The sequence below is a fragment of the Schistocerca nitens genome, chromosome 1, assembly GCF_023898315.1.
Source record: "Schistocerca nitens isolate TAMUIC-IGC-003100 chromosome 1, iqSchNite1.1, whole genome shotgun sequence".
Taxonomy (NCBI): domain Eukaryota; kingdom Metazoa; phylum Arthropoda; class Insecta; order Orthoptera; family Acrididae; genus Schistocerca; species Schistocerca nitens.
Window position 1 is genome coordinate 693450638 of NC_064614.1, and position 16650 is coordinate 693467287.

Consider the following 16650-nt stretch of genomic DNA (forward strand, 5'->3'; position numbering starts at 1 on the left):
TGGATCTTATTTGACCACTAATCTTTCCATTTTCAGCCCTGGTTTTCCCCTTCCATCCATTGGAGAGTCCATGATGCCCTGTGTCACAGTGATTATTTTCTGAAAGTCATTTCCTTCCTGGACTCCTAGATGTCTACCATATGTACTTTCAACAATGCTGAAAGGAATGCCTTTGCCTTTGCTGTCACCCTGTGTAGGTATTGTTGCAGCTGTCCAGAGCACAACCACTGCCATTGTATTAGCAACAGGCATAGCAGTCTCCTGTTCTTCAGGATCCCCCCATTGGAAGGCATTATCTTGGTGGACTTCCGGAATCACCATGGCCATTAGAGATCACAGACACGCTCTCTAACACCATAAGCAACATCCATCAATGGAGCAACTCATTGCCCTTAAATGGCTCCATGCTCAGGTCCACCACTAAATAAAATGACAGAAACTAGAATGCTGTGAACAGTATGTTACTGCCATTGGACTGCATACCCCTCTTTCCCAGGTTTGGGTAACAGTTCAGTGCCTCAGTGGAGACCACCCCCCACAGGTGTACTTGGTGTCACCCTGAATGGGGTTAGGTTAGGGTAGGTTTGTCCATACTTACCCTATTACTGTCTCTAAAAATTTTGCTCTGCATTACGGTCAAGTCTCTGTGTCTGAAAATTATAGGCCTGCATTCTGTGACCTCAAACACTGGTTGGAGTAAATTTACTTACCTTTCACTACATGTCACCTGGAGCCATATAATGCGCCTTTCAGTGAGTGAAATTTCTCAGTGCCCTAGCCCTTTGCTCTGACATGGATCCAGGGCCAGACTGCATCTACAGCCAAATGTTCAAACACCTATACCTCCCTTGCTATTTTCAAATGTATCTGGAGTGAGGATGAGTTCCTTCCTCAATGGTAAAGTGTGATTGTCCCAGTACAACAATTGGGTAAACACACTCTTAAGATGGACAGCTGTCAAGCAATTAGTCTCACTAATGTTTTCTGCAAGTTGCTTGAACACATGGTGAGCCAGTGGCTGTGTTGGTACCTTGAGTGTTGGGATCTTTCAGCTCTGTCCCAAGGCAGTTTTTGCCAAGGCCATTCTACTGCTGACAAGTTGCCCTGCTGTGAGGGTGCTATCCAGTCAGCTTTTGCCCAGCTTCAACACTTTATAGCTGTTTTTCTTGACTTGCAAAAGGCTTATAACACCACATGGTGTCATTACATCTTGATTACCCTACATGAACGGGGTTTCTGGGTCCCAGTCCCAATTTTTGGGGGTTGGATTGTTTGGGTGAAGAGACCAAACTGCGAGGTCATTGGTCTCATTGGATTAGGGAAGGATGGGGAAGAAAATCGGCCAGGGAAATTCAGGATGGCTGGACGTGGCATTGAACCGTCGTCCTCCCGAATGCAAGTCCAGTGTGCTAACCACTGCGCCACCTCGCTCGGTCCCGATTTTTGTGTGGAACTTCTTGTCACAACATACTTTCCTGGTTCAAGTTAGTGCTTATCACAGTAACCCCTCCCCCCTCCTCCCCCTCCTCCCCAAACACGTGTTAATGTGGCCCTGCTGGGCTCTGCATTGTGTGTGCCCCTTTTTCTAGGTGTAGCTGCAACTGTAGATTCTATACTATCACTCTCCCTGTATGCTGATAGGTTTTGCATTTACTTTTGCCTCTCCTCTGTAGGTATTGCTGAATGACAACTGCAGGGTGCCACACAAAAGGTGCAGTCCTGAATAATAAAATGATTGTATACTATTTTATTTCAGTTTATTCTATCTTGAACTAACACTTACAGGACTTCAGCATAGAGCAATAAACTGGCTCAGTTATTATGTAACTAACAGCACAATGTGAATCATTTACACAGTCTTTCATATCAGTTCTATATAATTCTACAGATAGAAGGTATGTTTGCAATAATTACTTGGGACATGTAGACATATAGTCTTGAGGGACATTAATGTGTCTTATCACTGTTTCTGCCTGTTTCTCTTTCACCTCCACATCTTAGTGTTACCATTTCTTACTTTGACTCCACTGTAATTCTACACTTCATCTACGACTTTGTCTTTTTGGATTCATTTGATTCTCTTAGTGTTACCACCCTCCTCCTCTTTCTTTGAAATGGTACTTCATGTACCTTTGTTCTTTTTATTTTCTTTGTTTTATTTGTAATTGTGTTTAATTGTGCATCAGTATACCATTCATAGGGTGGCATTCCTGTTTATGTATGCCTCAGCCTAATTTCCTGTAGCTGAACTATTACACTCCCTAACCTATGCTTTTACTAACGAGTGTTTTCTCTTTTTAATGGTGTTTTATGTACTGACACAGAATCTGGATCATACCTGTGTACTCTCCACTTCCTGCTGAAATCATTTGAACTGAACTGTTTTCATTGGTGATGGTGATTGTTTATAAGTGCTTTAGTGTGTTTCCTTTTCCTCTCTAACTCCGAAAAAAGAGAACTCTACAAACAATAGTTTTTTTAACTTCATGTTTTACTTTACTCTCTATTTAGTGATGGCAACTAATCATAAACTAAATATAAACCCATTGATCATATTTGCCATGATTAGTTGCAAATTTAGCTAAGGTGATCTATAAATGTTTACTTAGCCATTAATTATTTTGTTTCCTTCTTATAGTAATAATGTTTCACAACTTGATTAGGTTTTCTTTTGTGTGCAAGTCCCATTGATAATTTCAGCTGTGTACCAAAATATTGTATGTCTGTAATGGGAACAGTCACTCAGAACAGAAGCAAAAGTGTCCTTCAAAAAGTGCACCAGTTTTGAATTCCATAGAATATTTTTGTCAGTTGACCACATTGTTGTATATCATTTTGGTTTCTGTAAACATTCTGATTGATTCTTCAATCTGATTCTTTTGCATTTCTACATTGGAACAGTTTACTGTTGCACAGCTTTTGCTAATAGTGGAAACGTGACATCAGAAAGGAAAAACTTATACAACAACTTTGAGACTTCTTTGCACAATTCTAGGGCACAATTAAGCACTGAATTTATCACTGCTTCACAAACTTATTGTAAAATTCAATGAATTGGATTCAACACTGAGCATTAAGAGTTGGGGGTGTCCTTGTTCTGACCGATCTGCGCAAAACATTGTGATGGTTCATGACAATGTTCTGTTAGTGCAGTAAAGTTGGGTCTTTTTCACTCCCAAGGCGTAAGATATCCTTCAATGTGATCATTACTACCGTTACAGAATTCAGTTAACAAAGAAGTTGCAAGAAGCCTATCATGAGAAAAGGTGACATTTTGGTGATTCGTTTCTGAGAAGATGTCAGTTTTGCAATAATAACATCTTTAGTGGTGGGGTTCACTTCCAATTAAATGTATTTATGAATAAACAGAACTGCCATATCTGAGGATCAGAAAATGCATTCAAATGATTTAGTTGTGACTTTTGGGTGGGCGGCATCATTGACTCGTACTTTTTTGTAGATGAAATAGGACAAGCTGTGAAAGTTAATGGAAAACAATGATAAGAGATTATATGTGGCCTCATTTCAATGGAATAGACATTAATGGTCATGGTCTCAGCAGGAAGGTGCGATGTGCCACACTTCTCGTGAAACAATAGAGTTGTTTCAAGAGTGGTTTCTAATTGTCTCATCTCACATAATGGTAGCCAAGGTCATGTTAATTAACCCCTTGCAATTTTTCTCTTTGACATTTTCTTAAAACATGAGTGTATTTAATGCAGCTTTACTGTGTGATTAAATGATGATGGCGTCCTCTTGGGTAAAATATTCTGGAGGTAAAATAGTCCCCCATTCGGATCTCCGGGCGGGGACTACTCAAGAGAATGTTGTTATCAAGAGAAAGAAAACTGGCGTTCTACGGATCAGAGCGTGGAATGTCAGATCCCTTAATCGGGCAGGTAGGTTAGAAAATTTAAAAAGGGAAATGGATAGGTTAAAGTTGGATATAGTAGGAATTAGTGAAGTTTGGTGGCAGGAGGAACAAGACTTTTGGTCAGGTGAATACAGGGTTATAAATACAAAATCAAATAGGGGTAATGCAGGAGTAGGTTTAATAATGAATAAAATAATAGGAATGCGGGTAAGCTACTGCAAACAGCATAGTGAACGCATTATTGTGGCCAAGATAGATATGAAGCCCACGCCTACCACAGTAGTACAAGTTTATATGCCAACTAACTCTGCAGATGACGAAGAAATTGAAGAAATGTATGATGAGATAAAAGAAATTATTCGGGTAGTGAAGGGTGATGAAAATTTAATAGTCATGGGTGACTGGAATTCAGTAGTAGGAAAAGGGAGAGAAAGAAACGTAGTAGATGAATATGCATTTGGACTAAGAAATGAAAGAGGAAGCTGCCTGGCAGAATTTTGCGCAGAGCGTAACTATGCCTGATGTGCTTGGTATTAGTGAACACTGGCTATCTGATGCCAAATTAGAACTTTTTAAACCTCTAAACATGGTACTAGCTAATAAGTTTTGCAGATCTACTATCAGAGGTGGGGGTGTATCAATGTATGTTAAGAGCACATTTGATTTTAATTCTGTAAATGTAAGTAAATATTCATTAGAAGGGACAATTGAATTATGCGCAGCATGTATAAAGATACCAAATGATGAAATTTATGTTATATGTTTATATAGACCACCAGGTGGAAACTTCGAAGTTTTCTTAACAATGTTTTGTGACATGATAGAGAATGTTTTTATATCACACCTGAACAAGTTAGTAATTATAGGAGATTTCAACATAAATGTATTAGCAGATAAGTTACACACTAGACTATTCAAGAATACTCTGCTTGAATATACTGTATGATACCTGATAAATACTGCAACCAGGGAGACTGAGACATGCCAGTCTGCAATAGATAACATAATCACTGGTATTCATCTTTACGATCTTACATCTTCTGTTATTATAAGTGCTTTGTCAGACCACCATGCAGTAGAACTAAGTGTGCACATAAAGAAGGTTCCTACACACAGTTGCTATAGATATATTAGGGTGAATACAGAGCAAAATATAACTCAGTTGAATAATATGCTAAGGAATGTGGATTGGAACAGTGTTCTAACGACACTTCATAGTTATGGCAAATTCTCAAGTGAACTATTCTACATTCTTAACCAAGCCTGCCCATTAATAAAAAAGAGAATTCAGTCACATGCTGTAACCCAAAACTGGATATCAAGTTCAGTCACTGAGGCTAGAGAAAAACTAAGATGGTATGAGTATGCTATGTTAAATGACTTGAGCAATAAAAAATTAAAAGAAGAATTCAAAAAGTATCAGAAATACTATGTAGACCTCCTAATTTCAGAAAAACAGAAACATTTTGAAAGTGTCATTCAGAACTCAAATAATATCTCCAAAACATCATGGTCACTAGTAAATAGAGAAATAGGTAAATCTGGGAACCATACAACTGAAAATCACTTGCTGATAAACGGCACAATAGAAACTGATCAGAATAAGATAGCAGATCTATTTAACAATTACTTTGCTTCTGTTGGTTCCAGCATAAACAATCAGCTTAAAAATCATAAATACAAATTCAGAGGAACACCAGTGTCAGGAAGTATATTTTTGATGCCAACAAGCAAAGAAGAAATAATTAAAATAGTGAGTAGCTTAAAGAATTCCCATGCAGCAGGATATGATGGTCTTAGTCTGGACACTCTTAAGAAATGTATACATAAAATTGCATCACCTTTATCAACAGTTATCAATTCTCATATGGAAGACGGTCTATTTCCAGATGAGTTGAAAATTGCCCGAGTTGTGCCTATTTTCAAAAAAGGAAACAGGAATTTAGTAGAAAACTTTTGACCCATTGCTGTTCTTCCAATAATATCCAAAATCTTTGAGAAAGTAATATACATAAGAATCTGGAACTTCCTGGTATGCAAAAAAGTGATTTCTAAGGGGCAGTATGGGTTTGTCAAGGGGTCATCCACCATTACAGCAGCAACAAACTTAATCGAAGGTGTCACTCAAGCAATAGATAATAAAGAATATGTATGTGGCATCTTTCTAGACTTACAAAAAGCATTTGACTGTGTTGATACGACCATATTGCTGGACAAACTGTGGAACTATGGCATTCGAGGCACAGCCCATAATCTGATGAGGTCCTACTTGACAAATAGGAAGCAGTTTGTGTCTATTAGCACTACAGAGGGAACATACAAATCAAACACCACTGACATAAATTTTGGTATCCCATAGGGGTCAATATTAGGACCACTTCTTTTTATTATCTATGTAAATGATATTCAGTCCATAACAAACCATGCAACAGCTATCTTATATGCAGATGATACCACGTTAATATGCAGCAATCCAGGCTATTCACAGCTCGAAGTGGAATCCAATACTGCAGCAGGCTTAATTCTGCAGTATTTTAATGAAAACAAACTAAAATTAAACACAAATAAATCTGTCTATATTGAATTTGATCTTGGGAGGCAAAAAACTCATGAAAACCAAATCTTAATGGGTGACGAATACATTAAAAAACAATACTCGACCAAATTTCTTGGCCTGACACTAGATGCAGAGTTAAACTGGTCTGATCATGTGAATGATATTTGCAAAAAGCTATGTACTACCATATATGCCCTAAGAAAACTGACACCTTTTTGCAACATCACCACTCTGAGGCAAATATATTTTGCACTATTTGAATCCCATCTAAGTTATGGGATAGAGGTATGGGGATCCAGCAGTAAAAGTAATATGAAAAGTGTACTTACCTTACAAAAGAAGGCACTTAGAATTATGGGAAAGAAATGTGCCAGGGAGTCCTGCAGAAATTTGTTTAAAGAATGTAAAATACTAACTGTTCATAACCTGTATGTGCTGAAGATAATCATTATGGCAGTAAATAGTAACAAAACACTTAATAAAGAAATACACGATCACAACACTAGAGGTAGAGAGAGACCCCACATCATCTCTCATAGAACAACACTTTATGAGAAAAGCCCTCACTATGCAGGCATAAAACTACTGAATTGCTTCCATCCTAATATCTCCAAATTGCCCATTACAAAACTAAAAATGAAATTAAAATTATGGCTCCTAAACAATCCTGTATATTCAATAGATGAGTTTCTAGATTTAGTACACTCGTATGATGGAAGACCATCTATCTAAAAATATACGTAATCTCAGGTCTTAGACTGTCACAAACTGTAAATATTTGAATGTCAGATATGAATACTCTTACAAACTGTAGACTCCTTAATCTAAGTATGGCAATAACAACTTTTTTTCTGTATAGTCCATATATGTAACTCTGTTCTCTCAACTAAATTTGGAAAAAGTTGTGTAGATAAAAGTGCCAGCCAATAATATGTAACCCTAGTAAGTAAGGCTCTGACTTATCCAGAAGACTGGAACAAAAAAAAACCTTTTTTTGTAATCAGTTGATGTTGGATCAAAATAAAATGAATAAATGAATAAATAAATAAATAATCATAGCTAACACTTGGTTCAAGAATCATGAAAGAAGGTTGTATACATAGAAGAACCCTGGAGATACTAGAAGATATCAGATAGATTATATAATGGTAAGACAGAGATTTAGGAACCAGGTTTTAAATTGTAAGACATTTCCAGGGGCAGATGTGGACTCTGACCACAATCTATTGGTTATGAACTGTAGATTAAAACTGAAGAAACTGCAAAAAAGGTGGGAATTTAAGGAGATGGGGCCTGGGTAAACTGAAAGAACCAGAGGTTGTACAGGGTTTCAGGGCGAGCATAAAGGAACAATTGACAGGAATGAGGGAAAGAAATACAGTAGAAGAAGAATGGGTAGCTTTGAGGGATGAAATAGTGAAGGCATCAGAGGATCAAATAGGTAAAAAGATGAGGGCTAGTAAAAAAACCCTTAGGTAACAGAAGAAATATTGAATTTAATTGATGAAAGGAGAAAATATAAAAATGCAGTAAATGAAGCAGGCAAAAAAGAATACAAACGTCTCAAAAATGAGATCGACAGGAACTGCAAAATGGCTAAGCAGGGATGGCTAGAGGACAAATGTAAGGATGTAGAGGCTTATCTCACTAGGGGTAAGATAGATACTGCCTACAGGAAAATTGAAGAGACCTTTGGAGAAAGGAGAACCACTTGCATGAATATCAAGAGCTTTGATGGAAACCCAGTTCTAAGCAAAGAAGGGAAAGCAGAAAGGTGGAAGAGGTATATAGAGGGTCTATATAAGGGTGATGTACTTGAAGGCAATATTATGGAAATGGAAGAGGATGTAGATTAAGATGAAATGGGAGATATGATACTGCGTGAAGAGTTTGACAGAGCACTGAAATACCTGAGTCAAAACAAGGCCCCGTGAGTAGACAACATTCCATTACAACTACTGACAGCCTTGGGAGGGCCAATCCTGACAAAACTCTACCATCTGGTGAGCAAGATGTATGAGACAGGCGAAATACCCTCAGACTTCAAGAAGAATATAGTAATTCCAATCCCAAAGAAAGGAGGTGTTGACAGATGTGAAAATTACTGAACTATCAGTTTAATAAGTCACAGCTGCAAAATACTAATGCAAATTCTTTACAGACAAATGGAAAAACTGGTAGAAGCCGACCTCTGGGAAGATCAGTTTGGATTCCGTAGAAATGTTGGAACACGTGAGGCTATACTGACCCTACGACTTATCTTAAAAGAAAGATTAAGGAAAGGCAAACCTATGTTTCTAGCATTTGTAGACTTAGAGAAAGCTTTTGACAATGTTGATTGGAATACTCTCTTTCGAATTCTGAAGGTGACATTGTAATTCTGTCAGAGACAGCAAAGGACTTGGAAGAGCAGTTGAACGGAATGTACAGTGTCTTGAAAGGAGGGTATAAGATGAACATCAACAAAAACAAAACGAGGATAATGGAATGTAGTCGAATTAAATCGGGTGATGCTGAGGGAATTAGTTTAGGAAATGAGACACTTAAAGTAGTAAAGGAGTTTTGCTATTTGGGGAGCAAAATAACTGATGATGGTCGAAGTAGAGAGGATATAAAATGTAGACTGGCAATGGCAAGGAAAGTGTTTCTGAAGAAGAGAAATTTGTTAACATCGAGTATAGATGTAAATGTCAGGAAGTCGTTTCTGAAAGTATTTGTATGGACTGTAGCCATGTACGGAAGTGAAACGTGGATGATAAATAGTTTAGACAAGAAGAGAACAGAAGCTTTCGAAATGTGGTACTACAGAAGACTGCTGAAGATTAGATGGGTAGATCACATAACTAATGAGGAACTATTGAATAGAATTGGGGAGAAGAGGAACTTGTAGCACAACTTGACTAGAAGAAGGAATCAGTTGGTAGGACATGTTCTGAGACATCGAGGGATCACCAATTTAGTATTGGAGTGTTCATAACTTCATACATCAAAACTTGCGCATTTTTTTAAGGATCCTATAGTTGTCAGTGATACAGGACTTCAATATCAACTGCAGCTGATTGACATGTGGCACATGGGTACACCGCATGACACAGAATACTTCCCTAATGTCTATATGGTTTACATAGGCAGCTGCAACTGAGTTGTCACCTGTCCTCGATTTTGCTTGTTGTTTCCATTTTTGACTTCCTGTTTTTTAATCTCAATTTACTGTAAAATACAGAAAAGGTCTAATGAATAATGACTGCTGAAAACATTCTCAGACTTCTCGCTTTGTCAATTCAGAGTGAAACCTCAAACTTTTCATGATTTCCTCCATGTCTATGGTTTCTTCATTGTCTTCAGAAGTGGCAATTTTTTTATGGAACAGTTTGAGGAATGTGCATTAAATTTGGCCCCCAATTGTCCATATTCATTTTGTCGTTATGTTGATGACACGTTTTTGGCTGGCCACATGGTGCAGAAGATTTGAGCATTTCCTTGAACGTATGAATAGTGTGCACACAAATGTCCAGCTCACTGTTCAGGCAGAGAAAGAAGGAAGTGAGATGGACATCTCGGCCACTCAGTGTACTGCAAGCTGATGCACACTACTTTGTATGTTGGCACCCTGAGTTTTCATCATCCAGTCCAGAAGAGAGCAGTTTTAAATACATTACTAAAATATGGCAAAAACTGTTTCTAAAGAAGATCACTTGGATTCCAAAATTAATCATCTGAAGTACGTGTTCCAAAAGAACAGCTATGTTTCACGAGATATGAAGTCAGCATTCTCCAAGAAAAGAAAATGTTGAACTTCCATGTGGTGAGCCATTGATTGTATTCCTTCCTTTCTGCAGCACTACATTCAACAGAATAGACAGAATCTGGAAAGGCAAATTATAAAATCTACTTGCCAACCTCGTAAGAAGACAAAGAATATACTATGCCCTCTAAAGGACAGTTAAGGCCTCAGGATCCCTAGGACTTGTAACATCCTTTGTGAGTGTGGGAATAGTTACATTGGTCAGTCTATCCACTGTGCAGAACATCAATGGCATATTAAAAATCAAGAACTGGAGAAATCTGCAGTCCTGAGCACAGGTTCACAAACAAAACAAAATACTGTTTGACAGAAAAAAAAATTTGTCCCAGACTCCTGCATACTGAGATTCCATAATTAAAGATGCTGTAGAAATAAGACTGTGTGGGAAGAAATTCAACCATGACAGCAGATATAATATTAACTGTGTATGCAGTTCACTGCAGAGAAGAGGAAGAGATATATGTCATAATATTTGTGCTACTATGGGAGTGATGGCATGACCAAAGCAGGTGCTGACACCATCTGCAACAGCATTACGTAATTAGTGACCAATCAGAAGCCGTCTGTGTGCTGTACAAGGCCTCTACAGCAGTAGTTTTGACAGTCAGTTGCTCCTGACAAATCCAATGGAGGTAATTGTTAAAAGCTCAAGGTTTTATCCTGAAATAATGTGGGAAGAAGTCAGAGAATGTTTAATACAACAGTGTCATCATGAAAGTCTTTGTTCTCAAACAACTGTTTAAGATAATTTGGAGTTCTTTTATAGAAGCTTCTAGCATGATGTGCATAGCTATGTTCATAATTGTATGCTTATCTTATGTAACTTTGTTCCAGAATCCCAATGGGAAAAGCTGAATAATGAGAAAGAAGATGCAATAAAATCCCTGGAAGAGAAACATCAAAATGAAATGAAACAGTTTAGAGATGAAGTAGAGGAAATGAAAAAGATGTATATGACAAGGGAGAAAGAAGTGAGTTAAATAAGATTTTATATTTATTCATGTTGCTTTGATTTACTTAAAAACATTAGAGTTGGTATTCATATTAAACCAACACTCAACAAAATGTTACTGAGCTTCAGCATGATCTTATGAGCTATCCCAAGTAGATAAAATATGTACCATGTCTTACTATGTGGCATCATTTTATAAACTTCAGTAAAACACATTGTGATATAATTAAGTGGCATGGTGAAGAAAAAAGACTTTCATAGCAAGGACTTATCAAGGCACCAGACAGTGCTTAGCCCACCTCATATTTAACTAACAAACAAAATTTCTGGTAGCAGGATCACTAATTTAATTAATTGGTCTGTTCTTGTGGCAGTTTCTTCATTTGTAGACTGCTATATATCAGGTGTACTTTGAATTTCATGGCATGCTCATGACCACTCTGTCGCAGGGATGGGGGATGTCTCATTAGTAGTAGCACATCTTTATGTATTAAATCCTGAATCTACTCCAAGGCATTACTGACATGTGCTGTGTTCACTGTTAACTGTAAGCAATCTTTCAGCTTTCAGATGTTAAAAACCAGTTTCAGTGACACACTGGGCTGAGACAGAATAACTTCAGACTGAATACCACAATGACAATATATGCTGTTACAGAATTTTCCACAGTTGCAATTACAGGCACAATAAACTATGACCCGTGATACTGGTAGTACTCATAGAAAGATAATAAATCCCATCAAACAATGACTATTTTACTGATGAAGTAGAAAGCAAACAGTATATAATAGGACTCAATGGCAGGAATTGTATGTTGCCAAATCGTGGTGACAACCACACAAATGTGTTGGGATGATTCAATTGTTCATTAGTTTCTTTTCAGTCTGTTTCATAACTTAATTCTGCATTATTTGAAATGTGGTTGTGAGGATTATTGTAATTACAATGTTTTGAGAAGGATAGATTGCTGCTCACCATATAGAGGAGATACTGAGTTGCTCACGGGCACAATAAAAAGACTGCTACACATTTAAGTTTTTGGCTGAAAGACCTTCTTCTGAAGTAAAAAACACACATACATTCATACAAGCACAACTCTCTCTCTCTCTCTCTCTCTCTCTCTCTCTCTCTCTCTCTCTCTCTCTCACACACACACACACACACACACACACACACACACACACACACATACACACTGTCACTGTCTCTGGCTGCTGAGGCTGGACTGTGTGGCATACCAACATGGTGGAAATTTTAAAAGCTGCAGTCTTGGATGCAACTCATAATTTTCTAATAAAAGGGTCCATATATAATATCAGACATATACAGAATTACATGATAAATGTAATGGTGTTTTTCATTTTACCATAACTTTATTCAATGCCAAGTTTTGTTGTTTTTTTTTACAGAACGACACCAATGTTGGTGATAATGCATAAAGGCCACAGGCTCTATGTGTTGTCTGGTAAATTGTAGGCTGTTGTTAACACTTCACCTATTCCTCATAGAATTTAACCAACAAAGTTTACCAACAAGCATGGACATCAAAAATTTGCTCCCTGAGGTGTGCAAAAGTTGCTGATCTTTGCCGCGTACAGTTTCCTCCACATGTCCTCACAGATAGAAATCTATGAGACTTAAATCTGGGGAATGTGGTATCCACTCCACTGGATCTCTATCACGTACCCATATCCAGATGTGCTTGGATAGCCAATGAATAAATATATGGAGCACAATCATGCTGAAAGATGTTGGAAATGTCCTGTCTTCAACAGCAGTAATTGCAACATATCTTTGTATAACAACTCCAAATAACAGGCTGCTGTTAGTGTACTTTGAGAATCTCATATTTCTCAGAAGGCCATTACAATTTATGTAGCAACTATCTTCGACGGATCCATCTAGTGAGGGTTGACTTCTGACCAGTATATGTGATTATGTTTGTACACTTCTCCATACATACAGAAAGTACGTTCATATGTAAAGGATGCATCACACGGGAAGTGACTATTTTCATCCAGCATGCACGTCATCCATTCTGCAAGCTGAAACTGATGGTCTGGTTCGTCCTCAGTGTCATTTTGTAACATATGCATTTTGTAGGGGTGCAATTTGCATGTTGCAAAAATTCTCATTATTGTTGTATGGCTGATCCCAGTTTCATTTCAGATGCAGTGAGTACTGCACTCTAGACTCTTACTGAACAGTGCCACAACAGCAGTTGATATTGCTGCATCCATAACAGTTTTCAGCCATCCAGCTTTCGGTTTGTCTGCTACAGAATCAGTTTCACAGACTTTTGCAAGAAGTTTCACCACCACACTGTGTGTAATGGATGGTCTGTCTGGGTGACATTGGTTGAAATCCTGTCACAATGCAAGTGCTCTTCTCCTGATATCTGGACAATCTTAATGTGTTTGGCTTGTGTTAATACCATCACCTTTCATGTTGTGTGTAAGAAAGGAACATCAGTAATAACTTGAGGTAGGAAAAAGCTTTACTCAAGTGAAGGGCACTATTGTTTTTCCCATGTAATTCTCTTATCTGTTTGACATAACACCCCTTTAATTTGAAAATTATGAGCTGCATTCAAGTTGGCCCGTTTTGCAATGGCTGGCATGCTGGTAAGTTTCAGACAGGCACAATTAAAAAATGGTTCAAATGGCTCTGAGCACTATGGGACTTAACAGCTATGGTCATCAGTCCCCTAGAACTTAGAACTACTTAAACCTAACTAACCTAAGGACATCACACAACACCCAGTCATCACGAGGCAGAGAAAATCCCTGACCCCACCGGGAATCACAATTAAAAGGCACTCGCATATAGGTTTTGGCTACAACCTTTGTAAAGAGAGATGCACATATAACATTCACACACAAGCACATACAAGCAAGCACACCTTACATACACACACGACAGCCAGCTCAATCATCTTGGACCAGAATGCCGGCATTCTCTGTGTGTGTGAGGTTTCTTTGCTTGTGTGTGTGTGTGTGTGTGTGTGTGTGTGTGTGTGTGTGTGTGTGTGTGTGTGTCTTTACTGATGAAGGCTGTGGCCAAAAGCTATATGTGAGTGTCTTTTAATCACACCTGTCTCCAATTTGACATGTCTTGTTTACAGTAAGTAGTAATTCATCTGTTCCTACAGTGTTGATATCCCTACCTGAAGTTTCCATTGTTTGATTTTGGCATGTCGGTAACATAGCCTCTCAGGTTTCCTCTGTCTCACATCTGATACTACTTGACTTTCAATTTCTGCTTACATACCTACATTTTAGAAGTGTGGTTCCACACCTATGGACCACCCTTTGTATCAATATTCATACGAATAATTACTTTCCAACTAGATGCAACTCACATCACATGTTTCAAGACAACCAGTAATAATGTTTTTTTTTTTACAACTTTGAAAGACTATAGACAAAAAGTTAAGGAAAGACTGTCGTGTGAATTGTGAACACAAGTTTAAAGGAACCTAAGAAACAAAGTTTGGTGTACTTTCACATTTGTGTTCTACCATTTCAGTGGACATGAGTGAAAATGTACTGATTTATTAATGTGAGTGAAAATGTACTGATTTACTATGCGTATTTCAGACTGTTGTTAAATTACAATGTACTATCCTGGGACAGTGCTCACTACTACAGAAATACACTTACGCATAATAGCGCTTCCAACCACTAGTATATTTCTAATTACTCCTTCTCAACTAGAATTCTGAGATTAAAAAGTAAGTCATAAAGTAAATAATGGAACTATTAGAAAGGAAACAAAAATTAATGGAAAATTCACCGCAGAATAAAAGTGAGTGTGATACAGTAGACACATCCATGTATTGAATCATCATTTTAGAGTGTAAGAAGTTAATAGTAGATCCCCTTCCTCCATTTACTTGTATTTCTCTGCCAGAAAGTAGGTCTGAGATACTGTGGTTATGTTTGAAGATTTGTCTCAGGAGCAACATCACTTTCAGTTTTGTGAGCCTACTTTCTCCTCAGATCAGGACTTAAAAGCTCTAATATAAAGGATGTAAATGAGGATGAAGATAGTTAAATAGACTAGGTTTGGATGAATTACTGACCAAAACAAAGCAAACAGGCACATGAAGATATGTCTACTGGAAATAAAACCTTTGGAATTGCAGATTTTTACTTTAGTATTGAAAATAGAAACCAAGAAACACAAAAATATCTAAAAATGAAGGTATTTTGATGAAGACTGCAAACTAAAATGAATCATTCAGACACTGAAATCCAAGACAAAAAACATTTCTAGAGAAAAAAAAATGGCCATACTTTCCAGAATGATATGCCACAGGAAATGTTAACACTAATCAATGTGTGTTCTAATGATTTATGAGTGAAAGCTCTTCCTTGAAAGCTAAAAAATGAAAAGGGAGATAAAACTAATGTACGGAGGCTCAAATAATGTTTGAAACTTAACAGTAATAATACCATGTACAATGACAAGAGAAAAGAGAGAACCAAAATATAATTATGAACAGCAGTAATAGTTCTCAGTATTCACTGTTTGTATTTGAACAAGAGAAACAAAGCATTACTGGGAAATAATAGTTACTGATAGGTCAAAAACAACTCAAAGTAAGACAGAGTCAATGACAAAACTGGTGTCCAATAACTACTGATGTGATAAGTCAGAGTCAAAGGTACCAAAAAAATCTGAAGAAATGCATTACATACTGAGTGAAATTAGAGCACTTGTGCAGTTCACTCTAATCAGGAGTGATCCTATCTAAACTTAATTTGTTTAAAATTTAAATTCTTTAATATTCTGGTTCTGTGCAGTTCTTTGTATGAGCTCCTAGTACTGTTCAGCAGAACTGTTGGCAGTAAATACTGACACACTTTGAGGCAATAATGAAGCAGTAGCCTTCAGACATTTCTAACCAACTTCTGATACATTTTAGGGAATGGCCAACATTTCCTTCATTTACATGGATGAGATGATCTGAGAGTAGGTTTGCAAGGGCCTAAAAACAGTTGTCAAATAATCAGTACATCTGTAAATTGCATCTTGGAGTTTATGACATTTAGGATTTACACTCTAACTGCCCAAAGGAGATGAAAGCACTGTTAACCTAAACTTGCTTAGGCCATATGAATTATTTGTATGGAAACTACAGATTAGGTGAAAAGTTTCCAGGGAAGAAAGGAGGTAAGGCAAGCTTGGCAACGACTAGTGTTGCCATGTTGAAGAAGTGAAATGTTTCTAATTCAGAGTCCTTTGGAGACCATTTCATGTGATAGCATCCACATCTTGAAAGAGTGAGCCTTGGGATGGACCAACACTACGTAAAAATTGGAAAGTTGGTCATGGGACCATTCACATCTACATAATCAACTGGCTTAGAGGTGATATTATTCTGGCTCAGCGATATAGTGGACAATTACATACACCTTAGATGACCTTAATGGGCTGAAACATATCTCTAATGTGCT

The 16650-nt window shown here is 37.5% G+C and overlaps 1 protein-coding gene across 8 annotated transcripts in view; it reads left to right on the plus strand.

Annotated features, from left to right (window-relative positions):
- Window positions 1-16650, plus strand: part of LOC126259460 (golgin subfamily A member 6-like protein 22) — a 426680-nt gene that overhangs the window by 333419 nt on the left and 76611 nt on the right. For all 8 annotated transcript variants that reach the window (XM_049956315.1, XM_049956307.1, XM_049956321.1 and 5 more), the window contains one exon: window positions 11071-11207. In XM_049956315.1, the coding sequence (XP_049812272.1) occupies window positions 11071-11207 (137 nt within the window). The remainder of the gene's footprint in view (window positions 1-11070; window positions 11208-16650) is intronic.